Source organism: Oncorhynchus gorbuscha, linkage group LG12, assembly GCF_021184085.1.
Source record: "Oncorhynchus gorbuscha isolate QuinsamMale2020 ecotype Even-year linkage group LG12, OgorEven_v1.0, whole genome shotgun sequence".
In the NCBI taxonomy this organism is placed as follows: Eukaryota; Metazoa; Chordata; class Actinopteri; order Salmoniformes; family Salmonidae; genus Oncorhynchus; species Oncorhynchus gorbuscha.
In genome coordinates, this window is record NC_060184.1 from 24,144,299 (window position 1) to 24,165,404 (window position 21,106).

Genomic DNA, 21,106 nt, shown 5'->3' on the forward strand with positions numbered 1-21,106 from the left:
ATTCTGAACCAATTACATTCATTTGGGGACAGGTTGAAAAGCATTAAACATGTATGGCAATTTAGCTAGCTAGCTTGCACCTAATAGCTAATTTGTCCCATTTAGCTAGCTTGCTGTTGCTAGCTAATTTGTCCTGGGATATAAACATTGAGTTGTTATTTTACCTGAAATGCACAAGGTACTCCGACAATTAATCCACATATAAAATGTTCAACCGAATCGTTTCTAGTCATCTCTCCTCCCAGGTTTTCACATCTTTGAACTTATATGGTGATTGGCATCTAAACTTCCATAGTATTACCACAGTGAACGGCAACAAAGTTCATCTTTCAATCACCCACGTGGGTATAACCAATGAGGAGATGGCAAGTGAGTACCTGCTTCTATAAATCAATTGGGAGATGGGAGAGGCAGGACTTGCAGCGCGATCTGCGTCAGAAATAGGAATGACTTCTATTTTAGCCCTTGGCAACGCAGACGCTTGTTGATGCTTGCAGGCAGTGTGGGTGCAATAATTGAATAACATAGATATCTACATTTATTTTGCGACACGAGCGGTGTAGTCTGGGTATAATGCATACCACCCCCCCCCCCCCCCTTCTTACCAGAGAGATGTTTGTTTCTGTCGGCGCGATGCATGAAGAATCCGGGTGGCTGTACCGACTCTGATAACGTATCCCGAGTGAGCCATGTTTCCGTGAAACAGAGAATGTCACCATCTCTGATGTCTCTCTGGAAGGCAATCCTTGCTCAAATTCCATCTACCTTGTTGTCAAGAGACTGGACATTGGCGAGTAGTATACTCGGGAGCGATGTGCCCGTCTCCGGAGCCTGACCAGAAGACCACTCCGTCTGACCCTTCTGTGGAGCTGCTGTTTTGGGACGCCTACTTGGATCCGATCCATTGTCCTGGGTGGTGGTCCAAACAGAGGATTCATGTCGGGAAAGTCGTATTCCTGGTCGTAATGTTGGTAAGTTGACGTTGCTCTTCTATCCAATAGTTCTTCCCTGCTGTACGTAATAACACTTGAGATTTCCTGGGCTAACAATGTAAGAAATAATACATTTTAAAAAATCTAAATACTGCATAGTTTCTTAAGAACGCAAAGCGAGGCGACCATCTCTGTCAGGGCATTAATGTTCAGTGCACTCAGAAGGTATTCAGACCTCTTGAATTTTTCCAAATGTTATTACGTTATAGCCTTATTCGAAAATTGATTAAATAAAAAAAATCCTCAATCTATACACACTTCCCCATAATGACAAATCAGAAACAGGTTTTGAGAATTTTTTTAACATTTCTGCAGCATTTAAGATCCAAGAACACAGAGGCCTCCATCATTCTTAAATGGAAGAAATGTGGAACCACCAAGACTCTTCTTAGAGCTGGCCGCTCAGCCAAACTGAGAAATCGGGGGAGAAGGGCCTTGGTCAGGAAGGTGACCAACAACCCAATGGTCACTCTGACAGAGATCCTATGTGGAGATGGGAGAACCTTCCAGAAAGACAACCATCTCTACAGCCCTCCACCAATCAGGCCTTGATGGTAGAGTGGCCAGACAAAAGCCACTCCTCAGTAAAAAAGGCACATGACAGTCCGCTTGGAGTTTTCCCAAAAGGCACCTAAACAAGATTCTCTGGTCTGATGAAACTAAGATTGAACTCTTGGCCTGAATACCAACCGTCACGTCTGAAGGAAACCAGGCACCGCTCATAACCTTGCCAATACCATCCATACGGTGAAGCATGGTGGTGGCAGCATCATGCTGTGGGGATGTTTTTCAGCGGCAGGGACTGGGAGACAAGTCAGGATTGAGGGAAAGATGAACGGAGCAAAATACAGAGAAAGATCCCTGATGAAAACCACTTCTAGAGCGCTCAGGACCTCAGACTGGGGCAAAGGTTCAACTTCCAACAGGGCAACGATCCTAAGCACACAACCAAGGAGTGCAAATGTAAAACTTCAGTAGTGTGTGTGTGTGTGTATATATATATGCAACAAAAAAAAATCTAAAAACCTGTTTTTGCTTTGTCATTATGGGGTAGTGTGTGTGTGGAAAAGTACAGGTGTCTGAATAGATTCTGATTGCACTGTATATCCAATACACTCTTCAAAACAACACATTTCATGGGGCTTTCTATGAAACCACAATCCTTCACACAACCTCCAATGTATGAGTTAATATAACAGCTTGTGGTGAATTGGCACAGAGATTAATGTATAATGTTCTGTTGGTATCGATTTTGTCCACTTTGCCAAGAAGGCACAAAGAAAAATGTCCGGCGCTGTGCTCATCACTAGTATGATGCCGCCATGGCGATAGTGAGCCAGCAACAAGCAGGGTGGGGAGTAACGGATGTAACGGATTACATGTAAGGGATTACAAAGAAAACTAACTAATACGTTATGTTAGCAGCAAAAATATTGTAATCAGATTACAGATACTATTGAAAGCCCAGATGCTTAAATTGATGATTACTTTTAAATTCAGAAACTATGTTTATGCGGGGGAAAAATTGTGTTCTCAATGACATTCAAATCAGCATTGAAAAAAGGCACAAGTTTACATTTGTTCAAGTCTGACCATAAATCAGACTACTATGATGACACACCAAATGTGGTTGATGGATCGTGGGAAAAGAGCAAGTACAGGCTTTTGTAGAACATGCTTTTGTAGGCTACAGCCCAAGCCATGTTTTCCAATGGTGAGACTGCCTTCAGCATCAAAAGATTATCCAACTTGATTAAACGCTTTGAGGTAAGGATAACAGTGGTGATACGGATATCACTTATTATTGATATCTACATTGCACATTGATGTGAATCACACTGCTGCTCTGTCATTTTTCTATTTGCGCCTTACGGATTGTGGATTTATTTTTTTTCACCTTTATTTAACCAGGTAGGCAAGTTGAGAACAAGTTCTCATTTACAATTGCGACCTGGCCAAGATAAAGCAAAGCAGTTCGACAGATACAACGACACAGAGTTACACATGGAGTAAAACAAACATACAGTCAATAATACAGTATAAACAAGTCTATATACAATGTGAGCAAATTAGGTGAGAAGGGAGGTAAAGGCAAAAAAGGCCATGGTGGCAAAGTAAATACAATATAGCAAGTAAAACACTGGAAAGGTAGTTTTGCAATGGAAGAATGTGCAGAAGTAGAAATAGAAATAAAAATAATGGGGTGCAGAGGAGCAAAATTAATTAATTAAATACAGTTGGGAAAGAGGTAGTTGTTTGGGATAAATTATAGGTGGGCTATGTACAGGTGCAGTAATCTGTAAAATGCTCTGACAGTTGGTGCTTAAAGCTAGTGAGGGAGATAAGTGTTTCCAGTTTCAGAGATTTTTGTAGTTCGTTCCAGTCATTGGCAGCAGAGAACTGGAAGGAGAGGCGGCCAAAGAAAGAATTGGTTTTGGGGGTGACTAGAGAGATATACCTGCTGGAGCGTGTGCTACAGGTGGGAGATGCTATGGTGACCAGCGAGCTGAGATAAGGGGGGACTTTACCTAGCAGGGTCTTGTAGATGACATGGAGCCAGTGGGTTTGGCGACGAGTATGAAGCGAGGGCCAGCCAAAGAGAGCGTACAGGTCGCAATGGTGGGTAGTATATGGGGCTTTGGATGGCTGTTCACAAATCTAAAATGTGTATTTGAACCAAATAATTGTTAAATTCAAGAAGTCTAAGCTGCCTATCAATCATTGTTTTTGAAACCAGTGAACAGCCAGTAAAAAATGCACTCTTGCAACAGCTGCATAACGCAGATCCCAGCCTATGGAATAAAAGTGAGGCATTTATTGCTCAATTTAATTAATACTAAAGGACACATGCTCAAACTCACACACTTTTGTATGCTCCTTTAAGTCTCTCTAGCTCCTACATCCATTTTTCGACTTTGTAATGGAATATCTACATAGGCGTACAGAGGCCCATTATCACAAATCATTACTCCTGTGTTCCAATGGCACGTTGTGTTAGCTTATCCAAGGTTATCATTTTAAAAGGCTAATTGATCATTAGAATGAAGAAGTCTACATAACCAGCCCATTAAGTAAAATGTAACATCCATATATGGCCAGCTATGTAAACTTTAACATGGATTTATCCTGCAAGAGATGCCGTTCAATTGGTAACATACATTTCTGTCTTCTTCTAATGCCTCAAACGCTACGGGATCTGTGAATCTCTCTTGAATTTCAAAGATGATGGATCTAATGTGTTATTTTCTCCTACATTAATTTCACATTTCCACAAACTTCAAAGTTTTTCCTTTCAAATGCTATCAAGAATATGCATATCCTTGCTTCAGGTCCTGAGTTACAGGCAGTCAGATTTGGGTATGTCATTTTTGGCAAAACTTGGGAGAGAAAAAAAGGTGTCCAATCGTTAAGAGGCTGTTAAGGGGGAAGTAACCTAAAAGTAACTGAATGTAATCAGATTATGTTACTGAGTTTGGGTAATCCAAAAATTACATTACCGATTACAATTTGATAGGTAACTAGTAATGGATTACATTTAGAAAGTAACCTACCCAACACTGGCAACAAGTCACATGCTAGAGAGGGCTGCAGGACAAGAACCTCTCATGTTATACATGACCTGGAGAAATAACACCCCCCTTCTCAAGGCCACCTGACATCAGTCTTTTGCTAGTGGATGTTGAAAGCAGATAAATGAACAAGGTATTTCACGTTGTCCTTGTTTAAGGCAGAACACAACAACAGCATGGTTAAAAACAAACTGGGAATAAACATTATCTATCAAAGGGTCAGATTTTCCGTTTGAATATACATTATGTTGCTCTGATCACTAACTCAGTGCTCTTTCCATTCAAAATATAACAAAAACTAGCTGTGCTTTAATTTGGTTGGTAGCAGTAGCACACAAAAGAGACGGGCGCTTAATTTCTGGCCCATCCAACCCATAGTCAACACACGCAGCATTCCCCCAGGATCACAGTCGGCACACATTGCACACAGAGGGCGGATATGATAGGTTCTAAAAGGTGAACCGTTCCACTGACACCAACAATCAAATCACTGGCTTCCACATGGATGGAATGGACACCCGGATTACGAAAAACTGTTTTCTGACAAACAGACCCAACCTTCTGACAGGATGCAGAGCTCCACGGGGCTTTGATTTGGGCCAGTCAAAAGTTTCCATCCACCCTCTCCCAAGCCATGCAGCTAATGAGGATCAATACGAAGTTGGTGAGGAAAATGCTGTTTGGTTGGTTTTAAAATGTAAGCCTTTAAGACTGCTGGTACTGTATTTTGGCCCTACTCCAAAGGATAGAGACTTGGTCAGCAGTTACCACTAGTTGAATATCTTATAGCATTGATCAAGACTATTAAGGGGAGAGGGAAAAAAGGAAGTGAATTCCACAGGACATAGAGGAAAGAGATACACTGACCCACCTGCTTTAAAATAACCAGCCATAGGGTCATGCTATAAAACCATGTCATTAACATCTTTGCAAGAAATGTATACCTTTTTGGCTTAAGGAGCAGTTGTCACACATGGGCTAAAAATGACATAGAAGCCTTGATTAGAGGTCGGCCGATTATTATTATTTTTAACACTGATACCGATTATTGGAGGACCAAAAAACGCTGATACCGATTAATTGGACGATTTAAAAATATATATATATATATATTTGTAATAACGACAATTACAACAATACTGAATGAACACTTATTTTAACTTCATATTATACATCAATCAAATCTATTTAGCACTCAAATAAAATGAAAGTTTCAATTTGGTTTAAATAATGCAAAAACAAAGTGTTGGAGAAGAAAGTAAAAGTGCAATATGTGCCATGTAAAAAAGCTAACGTTTAAGTTCCTTGCTCAGAACATGAGAACATATGAAAGCTGGTGGTTCCTTTAATATTCCAAGGTAAGAAGTTTTAGGTTAAGGTTATTATATGAATTATAGGACAATTTCTCTCTATACAATTTGTATTGCATATACCTTTGACTATTGGATGTTCTTATAGGCACTTTAGTTTTGCCAGTGTAACAGTATAGCTTCCGTCCCTCTCCTCGCCCCTACCTGGGCTCGAACCAGGAACACATCGACAACAGCCAGACTCGAAGCAGCGTTACCCCTCGCACCACAAAAGGGGAACAACCACTCCAAGTCTCAGAGCAAGTGATGTTTGAAACGCTATTAGTGCTGTTTGAATGAATGCTTACGAGCCTGCTGGTGCCTACCACCGCTCAGTCAAACTGCTCTATCAAATCATAGACTTAATTATAACATATTAACACACAGAAATACGAGCCTTAGGTTATTAATACGGTCGAATCTGGAAACTATCATCTCGAAAACAAAACGTTCATTCTTTCAGTGAAATACGGAACTGTGCTGTATTTTATCTAACGGGTGGCATCCATAAGTCTAAATATTCCTGTTACATTGCACAACCTTCAATGTTATGTGATAATTACGTAAAATTCTGGCAAATTAGGCGGCCCAAACTGTTGCATAAACCCTGACTCTGCGTGCAATGAACGCAAGAGAAGTGACACAATTTCACCTGGTTAATTTAGCCTGCTAACCTGGATTTCTTTTAGCAAAATATGCAGGTTTAAAAATATGTACTTCTGTGTATTGATTTTAAGAAAGGCATTGATGTTTATTGTTAGGAACATTCATGCAACGATTGTGCTTTTTTCGCAAATGCGCCTTTGTTAAATCATCCCCCGTTTGGCGATGTTGGCTGTCTTTGGTTAGGAAGAAATAGTCTTCAGAGTTTGTAACGAGCCAGGTTAGCAGGAAATATTAACTAAATATGCAGGTTTAAAAATATATACTTGTGTATTTATTTTAAGAAAGGCATGGATGTTTATGGTTAGGTACACATTGGAGCAAGATAGACCTTTTTCGCGACTATGCACCGCATCGATTATATGCAACGCAGGACATGCTAGATAAACTAGTAATATCATCAACCATGTGTAGTTAACTAGTGATTATGATTGATTGTTTTTATAAGATAAGTTTAATGCTAGCTAGCAACTTACCCTGGCTTCTTACTGCATTTGTGTAACAGGCAGTTTCCTCGTGGAGTGCAATGTAATCAGAGCGTTGGACTAGTTAACTGTAAGGTTGCAAGATTGAATCCATGAGCTGACAAGGTAAAAGTAGTGGGTTCGATCCCCGGGACCACCCATACGTAGAATGTATGCACACATGACTGTAAGTCGCTTTGGATAAAAGCGTCTGCTAAATGGCATATATTATATTATTATCTGTCATTCTGCCCCTGAACAAGGGAAACCCACCGTTCCTAGGCCATCATTGAAAATAAGAATGTGTTCTTAACTGACTTGCCTAGTTATATAAAATTATAAATAAAAGGTGTAAAAAATAAAAATATTTGCCAAATTGGTGTCCAAAAATACCTATTTGCAATTGTTATGAAAACTAGAAATCGGCCCTAATTAATCTGCGATTCCGATTAATCAGTCAACATCTTGGCTTGATGCAGAATGTTATTATGTTAATGACATCCAACAATCTCTAACATTTTGTTGGCAAGTTCATGAGCAATGGAAATACAAAATTGACATAGGGTTGTGGGTGTGGAGAGCAATGACTATAGTGGGGAGGGGGGTGTGTGTTGCATGTGAGACATGTTAACCAAACCATCACAAAAGCAAATTATCTTTAAGCAATTTAAATAAGAGCAGGGGAATACTGACTCAGGACTACAGGAACACAGCAGCAACAGTTAGGCCTAGCTGACAGTGAGGCTGTCCTTCTGTCCAAAGCGAATTAATCGGATCAGAGGGGACCCCCATCACCCCCAATGCTTTGACTTGTCTTGCAACTCGGAGCAAGGAGGTGGGGTCAGCTGTCTGCGCGCCTAAAAAACACTTTACCCCATGTAGCAAACTGTACACACAAACAAATATTAGCTAGATCTGAAACCCATCAGACAAAAACAACAACCACGTGCGTGTTGGATGGAATACATATAAACACGACAGGAGACGCAAGAACACGACTCATTTTAGTAGCTAGTATAAATTAGAAAAGCGATAACTAGCTAACCAACCATCATCATAAATGGTCAGTGTCAGACCATTTAACGATAGCCTAGCTAGCTAGCCAGCCATCTGGCTATATTGAGACACCCAGCAAACAGGTTAAACACTTAACATCGTCTTAGCAAACACTTATTTGATATAGTAGAAGTAATGCTTATTGACACCAACTAGCTACCTTACGGCCTAGTGACATAGCTACATGATGAGTGACACAGAACGTGGCTTTAATGAGTAACGTGATGTTCCTTTAGTTCATTACTGACTGGGCTAGTCATCATCCCAACTCAACACCCTCGATAACGTTAGAATGATACCTAAGCTCGCTAACTAAAGAAGCCGGTGTTTAAATTTGCTGCTATCCATAATCATGGTGCTGAAATACAAAATGACCAAAAGACAATCTAGCGACATGAGCTTACTACTGTTAGCTAATGTGTTCTTCACTTGTTTACAATGTGAACGTAGCTATTTTTTTTAACCAGCACAAGAAATGAAATACAATTGTTTGTCTATCTGTAAATAGCGAGATTTGGAGTCGTGATTTTCCAGGTAACCGTCCACGTTGGATTGCATCTGTGTGTGTTTGGATGCTAGCTAGCTTGGTAGCGAATAGTCAAGTGTGACTGCAAGTTTACAATCTATTGCATCAATTACTGTATTCACCTCGTCCGCCATTGCATGCACTTGCCACAGCTATAAACCGGAGCGTGCTGCTGGTGGTGAGCAAGAAAACAGCCTCGAACGGTCTTTCTAGCTAGCTCTCAAACATTACGTTAGCTGGCGCCAATGATCCGGTTGTCAGGTTGGTTAGCTCAGTAGCTAGTTTGATTTGCGATTAAGGTGTGGATCATTTGTTTTTCGAGTTTGAGACAGTTTTGTGGTCATTTGACCATTTCAATAATACTATACAGGTATTTGTTAACAAATGTGTTTGGTTGACAGTGTTTCATAATTCATTATCAGACTAGAGAATCCGCACGCGTATCCTCTGGTCTTCTTCCCACTTAGGAATGATTGCCTCTCTCCCGACGGGTGCGGCCTGTGCTCAGGGAAGGTCCACGGACTCACCTCGGTGGGTTGGCTGATCTCGAACAGGTCAAGCCGGTTGGCGTTCCAGTGGTTTATGATATCGGCTAGTTTCCGCCGCTCCTCCTCCCTGCTCCCCGACATTCTGAATCCCGAATGACTCTCTACTGAAGAAAAATCCCCTTACAGCGATAAAAAAAAGCCTCTGATCCGATAACTTCACGAAAAAAATGCACCCAGTATCTGGGCTCTATACCGTTCGAGTGTTTCGCTGTCACCGGTAGCTGTACCTCTTGCGGACCGCTCCTGCTGTTTCCGCGTTCTCCTCTCTCGCTTACCGCACCCGGTTCTCTCTCCCCGGGAAGCAAATGGGACTATTTCAGCGCGCGCTCACGCCCTTACAATTTGCCCTGCACGAGCACAACAGTGATGTGTGCCTTTCCCTGCGTTAACTAGTTCGACTCCAGTACAGTGTCCAGTCAATACAATAAATATATAAACATTTCAATTGTCATTTGGGTGACCATGAGAATGGTCAATGAAACTTTGTAACTTCACAGACAGGTCATTGTATTTTACTGTAATTTAATGACTACTGAATCTTTTCAGGAAAAATTATGTATTTGTGTAAATTGTCATCTAATTCTATGTAATCTAATATGACAGTTGGCCTATGTGTTTTATCAAGTAAACAAGCATTGAAGGGAACCCTGTCTCCCTCCTTGTCCCCAAAACAGATCTGAGTCAGCAGGTTGAACAATATGGTTGAATGTCACACTGGCTACCATGGCAATGCCATCATCGTGTGACCACACCCACTGAGACAGAGGTTTGTTTTGGATCTAAGAAACATACAGTTACATGACATAGGCCTACCATGTGATTGAAGGTTCAAATGGTGATAGCCTCCTAATTGATACTCATTTATTGCTACAGCAACATTCTGACTCTGAAGTAAGTTTGGTACAATGATCTAGACTAAAAGCGTTGGAAAGGTCAGTATTGAATACAACAACCTCTTGCTTTAGTGTGTGCTGTAATTGTCAGACAGGATAATGTTATGTTGTATGGGATCATAAAAATTGAGCTTTGGCTCATGTCTGTGTGGCCTATCCGGCGTAGCTTTCGCTCCTGTGTTCATGCGAACCTGTGTTCATGCGAAAGTGGAAGGGCCATGTGGCGTGCACAGTCAGACAGCATCACATTAGACCTGACGAGCCCAGCTGTGCAGTCCTGGGCAGCAGTCAAGTCAATGAGGCAGGCAGGGCTACTGTGGCCACTGACACAATATGAGTTAATTTACATCATTACATTGCGTCAGTACTGGGCTGCCTGCGTGCTAAGGCTATATGGGCACACATGGCTGGGCACGATACAGCTAAGTAGAGTCTATACCATCCTACAGAGCAAGACAAAGCATTTTTATACCAGGGCCAGGGGACAGAGTAGAAATCAGAGGATAAATGGATGTTTTCTGCCTACTAAGATAGTACTTTACTCTTCATCAAAGAGGACATCTAAATGCACCAATCATTCCATCAGACACACGTAAATAAAGACAAGGTCAGTCAGTAACATTCAGTTGGACATATCTTGTGAATGAAAATTACTTTGGTTTTGTCCATCTTAATTTCTGTTTTTACCTTGTAACTGACTATTTTTGCTTTGTGCCATTTTACTGAGCTGATGAATGCTTGTGCTAGCATGGCTGTTTTTGCAGAGGTGTGATTTCACCTCCCACCATTTTATATCTATATCAGGGGACACATTTCACACCATAATGGAATTTCAATTATCACAATTAAATTAGCCTTATCCCTAGCCTGGCCAACAGAGGGAGATATGTGTGTTGGAAAACTGGAGTGTGTTGAGTTCAACAGAACAGTGTGCAACGTTTACTTCAAAGGAAATGGTACTGAACGACCAGTTGGAGAATGGTGGGATTATGTTTACCCAGAGAGTGATTGTGCATGCTGTGTGCTACAGGATAAATGTGTTTTAAAATGATCACACCCATAATGATCAGGCCACACATCTCCACACCCATGGAATGGGAGATAGCATACCTCAAAGGTTATTAATTACTGCAGTGGGCTAAATCAGGGTCACACAGAGTGTTTCTTGGTAGTCTTAAACAAATATACTGTGAAACAAAAGTACACACCTCATACACATGGCTATGGGCTTAAAAAAATAAGACATTTCAGATATAGAGTTGAAATGTATTAAATGTTGAGTTTGCATCCCGATATTACACTGGAAATACTGGATTTATTAATGATGAATTAATGAAAAATATTAATACCATTCGACCCTTGAAGCCATTAGGTAATTTGACTGCAGGAAACAGAACGGTCCACACTGTTTAGGGGAAACGTGTGTAATTCAGTATAAACCATCATGCAACATAGAAAAAGTTGAACCGAACTGAATGGATCCCTGGGGAAATGTTTAGATATTAGATGCAAAGGACATGTTACTGTATACAGTATATTTAATGTTGTCAACATGTATGCAAAATATCGTCAAATGAATAGCTAACCTAAAATTGACAAAGGCAAATAACATATTGTTCTATGTCACCATGGTACTAAACAGCAATGATGTGTCATCACAACTTAAACAAGTCACATTCTGCTGATTGAGTTGACTTCTCCACCATCCCAAAGGTTGTGCAGATTGCGTCCCCGGAGAAGGAACCTCTCACAGACGTGATGAATTTCACATTTGAGATCAGCCTACCAAACAAATACACAACACACTCAAGGTTAGAGAGAGGCTCTCTTGACTTTATACAAGTTCAACTGTACACTGGAGAAGACACATTTACCCTGAGAATCAGAACAGTCTTTATTACAGCCATATTCTAGATGTCAGGAGGAAGGTCTCAATCAAGGTGTGACCTTGGAGTGGCCAATACATGAATCAGCTGCAGCACCAGCAATATAATGGTGTTTTTTACAGTGACGGCGTCCTTTGAGACCTCTCTCTCAACCCTGTGCCATCCTGTTACGTGTCACACCAAAGAGGCTTAGTTGGAACAGCTCCAGCCAAGGTGTCGAGGCAGACAGGGCTGTATAAATATTTGCTCTGGCAGAGTTTGGATTTGATGGTCAAAATGGTAACTGTTGACAGTGAAGGCACAGTATACTCAAAATACTGAATGTAACACCTGAGCAAGAATAGGTCAGTCAGGTCAATATAGATGCCTATGAATCGTCATTTTGAGAAAGAAAAAATAAATAAAGTACATAGCTATTTTAAGAAAAAAGTCAACCAAAACTCCCTCATCAACCTGCTGTAAGCATGGGCATGCAGTTGAAGTTTGTTATTGTTGCCATGGCGCAGGTGTTGTGCGGAGGAGTCGGGTAATTATGTCATGGCCTTCAGGCAGTGAGAAATACAAAAATCATTCACATTTGTTTACACTAATAAGAACCTAAGAGAGTGGAGAGGAGTTTGGAGAAACATTTGCATTTAAGCAAAGGTACAGTAAAAAAATCACATTACTTGTGAAATATTAGCTCTTTAAAACATATAAATATTTAGGGGAAAGGTGTACCTATTCCCACTGTCATCATTTTAAGGATGCTGAAACACTACTGTATTAACACTCTGTGCTGTATTCTGTGGCCACTGAGGTGGAGATATACTGTATAACCCCAGACCGGAAGTTATCTGCTAATATGGTTTCCTGCTGTGGTTTTAACTTCTACTGTGTCAGACAAAACTTTTTCAGTTCAGTATATACTTCCACACATATTTTGTCATTCTGAATAGGTTTACAGTAGGTTATCAACAACTCAATGGTTAATAGCCTACTTTTGGTTAATACTTTCACTATATGAAATGCTCAGGAATTTATATTTAAAAAGTTAAACCTAAATTAATTTTAAAAGTTTTAGATATGAGGCTTTAGATATGAGGCTTGTGCTTTGAAAGACTGACCCCATTCAAAGCCAGTTTAAAGTTACAGGAAGTCAGCCTTGCCATAATAGAAGACTTTGAGCCCGCAGGAAGGTGCTGCCTCCACAACTGCTACAAATAGATGAATTGTCTCCTTGGCACCACACTGGACAATAGGACATCAATCAAGGAGCACAAAAGGGAATCTGTGGTGGAGCCCTGCCAAGCTGCTAATAAAGAAACAGTAGACTAGACAGTACATATTGATGAGGGCATCATGGGTAGTGTTTCTGGTTCACAGAGCAATGGCCCTCCTGTCTTATTGCTCTTATTGGTCCAGTAGGGGAGGCAACCAATGAGAGGCCATCTTGCTCTGCAGTTCCGTTCCAGTTCCATTGTGTAGACAGATATACAACATTATACAGTACTATTATTCCAGATTAAATCATTTGAATATGACAGATTACATTTGAATCTAAAATGGTAAAGTAATTAGTAAAATTTATTATTTGGTTATTAATTTTCGAAATCAATGTTGCCTTTCCTCTGTGAGTGTTTTGCAGCTTCTCTTTGACACAACCAGGACATCTCAGTTAAATTACTGCTGGTACAAAACCGAAGCTTTATAACATTTAGATAAAAATCCCCTTGAAGGCCTTAAGGACAGTCATTCGTATAGCCAGCTCTTGCATATGTCCTTTAGAATAGCAGACTGAGGCTACGCTCTCATCTTCATTTCCATGGTGACATCATACGAATATACCCCCCCCCCAGCAATTTGTTTAGGAGAGCTTTACAAATTAGCTTCAACAGAGAATTCATTCATAGAAAATGTGGCTCTCCGCAGTAGTCTGTGTTTTTGTGAGCAGAAACATAAAACTACAGTAATGACCACTGTACTACTGTTTGTTTTGAAGTAGCTAGCTAGCTGATTAAGGCTGAGAACAATGTCTCTGTTCCTGGTCAGTGTACTAAACATCAGTCTGTCATGGGAGAGGAAGAATGGAATTCATTAGATTGGATCAAATAAGATGAAACAACCATGTGAAACCATAACTCACAAGGAGAGGTCATAGGGAGAATGAAGTACACACAGGCACACACACACACGGACACGCACACATACACACACCAACACAATTACATCACTCATGATTGCTCCCACATGAAAAAAATATTGTAGTATTTACTGTAGTATACTATAGTGTTTTTGAAGATTGTAGTATATTGTAGTATTTACTGTAGTGTTTTTGCAGCGTGTACAATACTGTAGTATATTTTTTGCAAACATTACTGTCATATTTACTATAGTGTTTTTGCTTTATTATCTTTGACATAGAAGTGGATACTTTCTCATTCAGGAAACCTACTGGAGAAATACTAAAAGAGCAAATTTTACATAACCTGTAGGTAGGACTGGGGTCTGAACGGATAGCTCAGTACTTCTGCTCTTTTCTATAACCTGTAGGGAACACAATATATGGTCTATACATGGCATCTATTTTCACAGTTACGGGTGACACCAGTTGAGATATGGGGGAGGGGAATGGGAAGGGTATATACAAATTAAATGATGTAGTATTTACTATTGTTTTAAAAAAGTGTCGGGGTTTTGCTGACTGTAGTGTTTTTGCAGACATCACTATAGTATTTACTATAGTATTCTACAGTATACTACAAAATTCTATAATAAGTACACATGATCGAGGGATACTACAGTGTGTAGTATAGTATTCTACAGTATACGAAAGTTTACTATTGAATTCTATAGTCAATACTGTAGTATTCTATAGTAAACTGTAATGTGTTTCCATGTGGGCTGTCATACGGGATTATGAAGACAGATAATATAGGAGGCTGTGTTGGCTGGATTTTCCATTTGGAGCAGACGAATGGGTTGGGTTACCTACAGCTGTAGAATGGGAAACAAAATGAGAAACAATGTGGAACATCTTTTTTTTGTCTTGCTGAGCTACCCTTACCATCTGTAAGCCATAGAACAGAAACCGAAAGAGACTCATTACCAGTGAGTCGTTTTTACCTGTGTCTGCCAGTGCCACCCACACATTTAACATTATTTACAGAAGGAGGAGGAGGAGGAGAGAGGGGCTAAATATCACATATGGTTTGTGGTGTACAGTTCCATTTGTGTAGTAAGGGAGGGCAGTAATCTGGAAGAGTGCCTGGTATTAGAGAGGAGGTAGAGTACAGTTGGCACTAAGACCAGAGGTGAGGAATGGGTACCTCGGGTCAATTTGTGGAGTAAGGGAGGGCAGTAATCTGGAAGAGACGTTACTACCCAGAATGCCTGGTATTAGAGAAGAGGTACAGTACAGTTGGCACTAAGACCAGAGGTGAGGAATGGGTATCTCGGGTCAATTTGTGTAGTAAAGCATTATCTGACCTTCAATTCTTACTCTCCTCAAATTGCAAATGGATGGGATTAGTGCTCGCAATGATCAGTAGCTAAATGTGAGCCGTTTAGCACCATATATTTGATATTATAAAATAGGATGGGAAACAATAAGAACTGACAAGGCAAAGAGGGCAATTACCTATTACGACAGTATGAAAAATAGTCTACTTAAATGTGCGCTATGTTATCAAGAAAGACAAAAGAAGTCTTAGTCGGACAGCTGAAAGGACTTTGAGGGATTGGATGTTCTAAAATTGGTGAGACTTTTAAAAATTCTCCAGTGGCTTCTTCTCAACTGACAAACCTGAGAGAACAGATGCAGCAAAGCTGCCTGGTTCCATTACGCAGGGACGCCGTGAGAAGGGCACAGTGGTAAGATGTGGGGAGAGTCACAGCCCCAAACACTAATCTGAAGATCATTCCATTGTTCTAAGAGGCCTGACTGTAGCAGACAAGGCGTTGAACGGTAGGTATTGCAACCATACACAGTGACATTTGGAAGGAACATGGCTTAAAAAGGTGAAACACTAGTACAGAGTAGGAGTGATGAATTCTTTATGAAATGGTGGAGGGTTATAATAAGGACAAACAGATGTTTTGATACTGTATGTGTGCAGTGCACCTTTGCAGTTCTACTCAGTTCATGTTTTATTATAGGCCCTCAGCATTGCTTAATGTTGTTCAATGCCCCACTAAAGAGACAATTAGTAACCCCCACCTCCTTGGTGTACAACATGTTTTATTAGCCAAATAAAGCAGTTTGTGAGACTTTCTTCTCACACCGTTTCTCCCATAATGACTCAACATACTGCAGGCTTCATTCGAAAACCTTTCCCACTCACTCAATGATTGAACACACCACAGCAGTAAAACTATGTATCCTCCCTTAAGTTAGCAAACAAAGGGCCCTGAATGGGAACAGTGCTCCTCTAACCTCGAAAAATTGCAGGCACTTGGCTCCTCGTAACCCTCCTCCCTCACAGCTGGGCTTGATATTAGTGTGGTTTTACAGGCAGGCAATGCGTCATGCAGCTCTCTCTCTCTCTCTCTCTCTCTCTCTCTCTCTCTCTCTCTCTCTCTTACTCACTGACCCACAGGACGACTTGGAGAAAGTGTCTTCTCTCAAGAGCTCCTTTCTCCCTGCTGATTAAATGGAGATGGTGGGCTGTGGGCAGACAGTGCCCGCCCACCTCTCCTCCCTGAGGAGCCTATCTGGCACAGAACGCAGTTTCCGTGGAGATGGCTTGGCATGGAGGAAGCCTCACCTCATTAAGCCCCAGAGCCTTTCAAAGAGCAGCCATAACTATCGACCCAGTGCCCACTGACTTGACCAGAAGAAAAGCTAATATTACATTTTAGCACTGTGATTTATATGACCACTCCCTTATTTTCAGGCGGGTTACAGACTTATTCTAAAATCGATTAAATTGTTTTCTCCCCTCATCAATCTAAACACAAGATTTACATAAATATTCATACCCTTTACTCAGTACTTTGTTGAAACACCTTTGGTAGCGATTACAAACTTGAGATATTTGATCAGGTTCAAGTCCGGGCTCTGGCTGGGCCACTCAAGGACATTCAGACTTGTCCCAAAGCCACTCCTGCTTGGCTGTGTGCTTAGGGTTGTTGTCCTGTTGGAAGGTGAACTTTCAACCCAGTCTGAGGTTCTGAGCGCTCTGGAGCAGGTTTTCATCAAGGATTTCTCAGTACTGCTTCCCGAGTGGTGCAGCGGTCTAAGGCACTGCGTCGCAGTGCTAGCTGCGTTACTACAGATTCTGGTTCGGTACATGTCTGTGTCGCAGCCGGTCGCGAACAGGAGACCCATGAGGCCACCCATTGGTGCGGCTTCCGGGTTTAGCGGCTTGGCGGGGTTGTATTTCAGAGGACCCACAGCTCTCGACCGCCGCCTTTCCCGCGTTGCAGCGATGGGACAAAACTGTAACTACCAATTGGAAATGACGAAAGTTGGGGAGAAAATGGGAGTACAATTTTAATACAAATAAATAAAAGGATCTCCCGGAACTTTGCTCCGCTCATCTTTCCCAACTAGTCTCCCAGTCCCTGCCGCTGAAAACCATCCCCACAGCATGATTCTGCCACCACCATGCGTCATTGTAGGGATGGTGTCAGGTTTCCTCCAGATGTAATTCTTGGCATTCAGGATTCAAGAGTTTAATCTTGGTTTCATCAGACCAGAGTATCTTGCTTCTCATGGTGTGAGAGTCTTCAGGTGCCTTATGGCAAACTCCAAGCGGGCTGTCATGTGCCTTCTGTCTGGCCACTCTACCATAACAGCCTGATTGGTGGAGTTCTGCAGAGATGGTTGTCCTTCTGGAAGTTTCTCCCATCTCCACAGAGGAACTCTGGAGCTCTGGTGACCATCAGGTTCTTGATCACATTCCTGACCAAGGCCCTTCTCCCCCATTGCTCAGTTTGTCTGGGCAGCCAGCTCTAGGAAGAGTCTTGGTGGTTCCAAACTTCTCCCATTTAAGAATGATGGAGACCACTGTGTTCTTGGGGATTTCAATGCTGCAGAGATTTTTTGGTACACTTCCCCAGATCTGTGCCTCAACACAATCATGTCTCAAAGCTCTACGGACAATTCCTTTAACCTCATGGCTTGGTTTTTGTTCTGACATGCACTGTCAACTGTGGGATCTTATATAGACATGTGTGTGCCTTTCCAAATCATGTCTAATCAATTGAAAATACCACAGGTGGACTCCAATCAAGTTGTAGAAACATCTCAAGTATGATCAATGGAAACAGGTATGCACCTAAGCTCAATTTTGAGTTGCATAGCAAAGGGTCTGAATACTTACGTAGATAAGGAATGTGTTTTTAAAAATATTATACATTTGCAAAAGTGTCTAAAAACCTGATTTCACTTTTCATTATTGGGTAGTGTGTGTTGATTGCTGAGGATTTGTATTTATTTAATCCATTTTAGAATAAGGCTGTAACGTAACAAAATGTGGAAAAAGTCCAGGGGTGTGAATACTTTCCAAAGGCACTATATATAGCGCTATTAGTCTCATAATGACAGAGGTATACAGACTGGCTGGCGAAGGATGCCCACACAGCAGCCTACTTGTCCCAGCTTCACAAAGCCCTGCCCAGCTAGGCCTTAACTGGGAGGTACAGGGGGGTTGTTAGCTAGATTAACTGAGCTGCCTGCCCTTGAAAAAGTGTCATTCCTCTCTGGCATTGTCCAGCCGGCGAGGAATGTACCATCCCAGCCTTTTATGTCCAGCATGGGGCCCACGTCCCCCCTGCACTCTACAGCGAGCAGCCCTACAAACTGGGCTCCTGCTTGTGGTTAGTGCATTCCACACTGTGTCAGCCAGCCAGGCCAGCCCTATTTTAAAGGACGTTGTGCTTGAGCGAGCGCTGCCTTTCATGCTAATGCACTGTTTCACGAGTGTGTAGCCTCAATCTTCCCATCCCTCAGCGCCACTTTATTAAGTAGGCTTTTGTTATCACCAGACAATGTCATGGAAAACACAACAGCCACAAAGACAAAGGCATCTAGACAACTGACTCCCAATTCAATCAAAGTATTGGCATCAGCATTGCTGCGACACTGTGCGGTAACATTGTAAAGTGCTAACATTGTGTTTTGAGTGTGATTGAACATAGATTTCAGTAGGTGTGTGACTATCCAGGCTAGTTTCCAGATGTTTACCCATACAGAGAGACAACAGATCAGTCTGATACTGGCAGCCCTGAAGATTGAGTGTGGGCGTAATTCACGATGTGACATCTCCTTGCAATGCCGAGCTACAAATACAAATTTTCAAAGCTGAAGGAAATTAAAATGCTAGACAACGTGTCAAAAAGCTGTCGTACCTGCTTGTACTGGCATCAAGTGACAATCATGTACTGTAGGCAAGGTGGCTGATGATGTCCCAATAAAGGGGAAATGACAGTGTCATATAAGAACATGAGTCAACAACAAATTAGGTGTGTCTCATCCTCCCTCTTACTCCTGATAAAGTTATTTTGTCAGTTCAATCAATCAATCAACCAAATGTACAGTTGAAAGTTTGGACACACCTACTCATTCAAGGGTTTTTCTTTTTTTTAATCTACATTGTAGAATAATAGTGAAGACATCAAATGAAATAACACATGGAATCATGTAGTGAGCAAAAAAGTGTTAAACAAATCAAAATATATTTTAGATTTTATATTCTTCAAAATAGGCACCCTTTGCCTTGATGACAGCTTTGCACACTCTTGGCATTCTCTCAAACAGCTTCACATGGAATGCTTTTCCAACAGTCTTGAAGGAGTTCCCACATATCAGCACTTGTTAGGGAACTTGTTGGCTGCTTTTCCTTCACTCTGCGGTCCAACTCATCCCAAATCATCTCAGTTGGGTTGAGGTCGGGTGATTATGAACGCCAGGTCATCTGATGGTCATCTGATGCAGCGCTTCATCACTCTCCATCACCAATTTGGACTCATCAGACCAAAGGACATATTTTCACTGGTCTAATGTCCATTGCTCGGGTTTCTTGGCCCAAGCAAGTCTCTTCTTTTTATTGGTGTCCTTTAGTAGTGGTTTCTTTGCAGCAATTCGACCATGAAGGTCTGATTCACACAGTCTCCTCTGAACAGTTGATGTTGAGATGTGTGTTACTTGAACTCTGTGAAGCATTTTTTTGGGCTGCAATTTCTGAGGCTGGTGACTCTAATGAACCTATCTTCTGCAGTAGAGGTAACTCTCCTTTCCTGTGGCATTCCTCATGAGCGCTTGATAGTTTTTGCGACTGCACTTGAAGAAATTTTCAAAGTTCTTGAAATGTTCTGTACTGACTGACCTTCATGTCTTAAAGTAATGATGGAATGTCATTTTTCATTGCTTATTTGAGCTGTTCTTGCCCTAATATGGACTTGCAAAGAAAAAGCATTATCTGAGACTGGCCAATAAAAATAAAAGACTAAAAAAGATGGGCAAAAGAACACAGACACTGGACAGAGGAACTTTGCCTAAAAGGCCAGCATCCCGGAGTCGCCTCTTCACTGTAGACGTTGAGACTGGTGTTTTGTGGGTACTATTTAATGAAGCTGCCAGTTGAGGACTTGTGAGGCATCTGTTTCTCAAACTAGACACTCTTATGTAGAGTTGAAGTCTGAAGTTTACATACACCTTAGTCAAATACCTTTAAACTCAGTGTTTCACAATTCCTGACATCTAATCCTAGTTTAAATTCCCTGTCTTAGGTCATTTAGGATCACCACTTTATTTTAAGAATGTGAAATGTCAGAATAATAGTAGAGAGAATGATTTATTTCAGCTTTTATTTCTTTCATCACATTCCCAGTGGGTCAGAAGTTTACATACACTCAATTAGTATTTGGTAGCATTGCCGTTAAATTGTTTAACTTGGGTCAATAGTTTTGGGTAGCCTTCCTCAAGCTTCCCACAATAAGTCGGGTGAATTTTGGCACATTCCTCCTGACAGAACTGGTGTAACTGAGTCAAGTGTGTCGGCCTTCTTGCTCGCAGACGCTTTTTCAGTTCTGCCCACAAATGTTCTATAGGATTGAGGTTAGGGCTTTGTGATGGCCACACCAATACCTTGACTTTGTTGTCCTTTGTTGCCATTTTGTCACAACTTTGGAAGTATGCTTGGGGTCATTGTCCATTTGGAAGACCCATTTAAGACCA

General features: G+C 41.3%; 1 protein-coding gene across 1 annotated transcript in view; it reads right to left on the reverse strand.

The window, feature by feature from the left end:
* Positions 1 to 9,506, reverse strand: part of LOC123990738 (afadin-like) — a 128,253-nt gene extending 118,747 nt beyond the window's left edge. Inside the window, exon 1 of the mRNA XM_046291559.1 lies at positions 9,147 to 9,506. Coding sequence (XP_046147515.1) covers positions 9,147 to 9,248 — 102 coding nt within the window. The 5' untranslated portion in view covers positions 9,249 to 9,506. The remainder of the gene's footprint in view (positions 1 to 9,146) is intronic.
* Between the last annotated feature and the right edge of the window lie 11,600 nt (positions 9,507 to 21,106).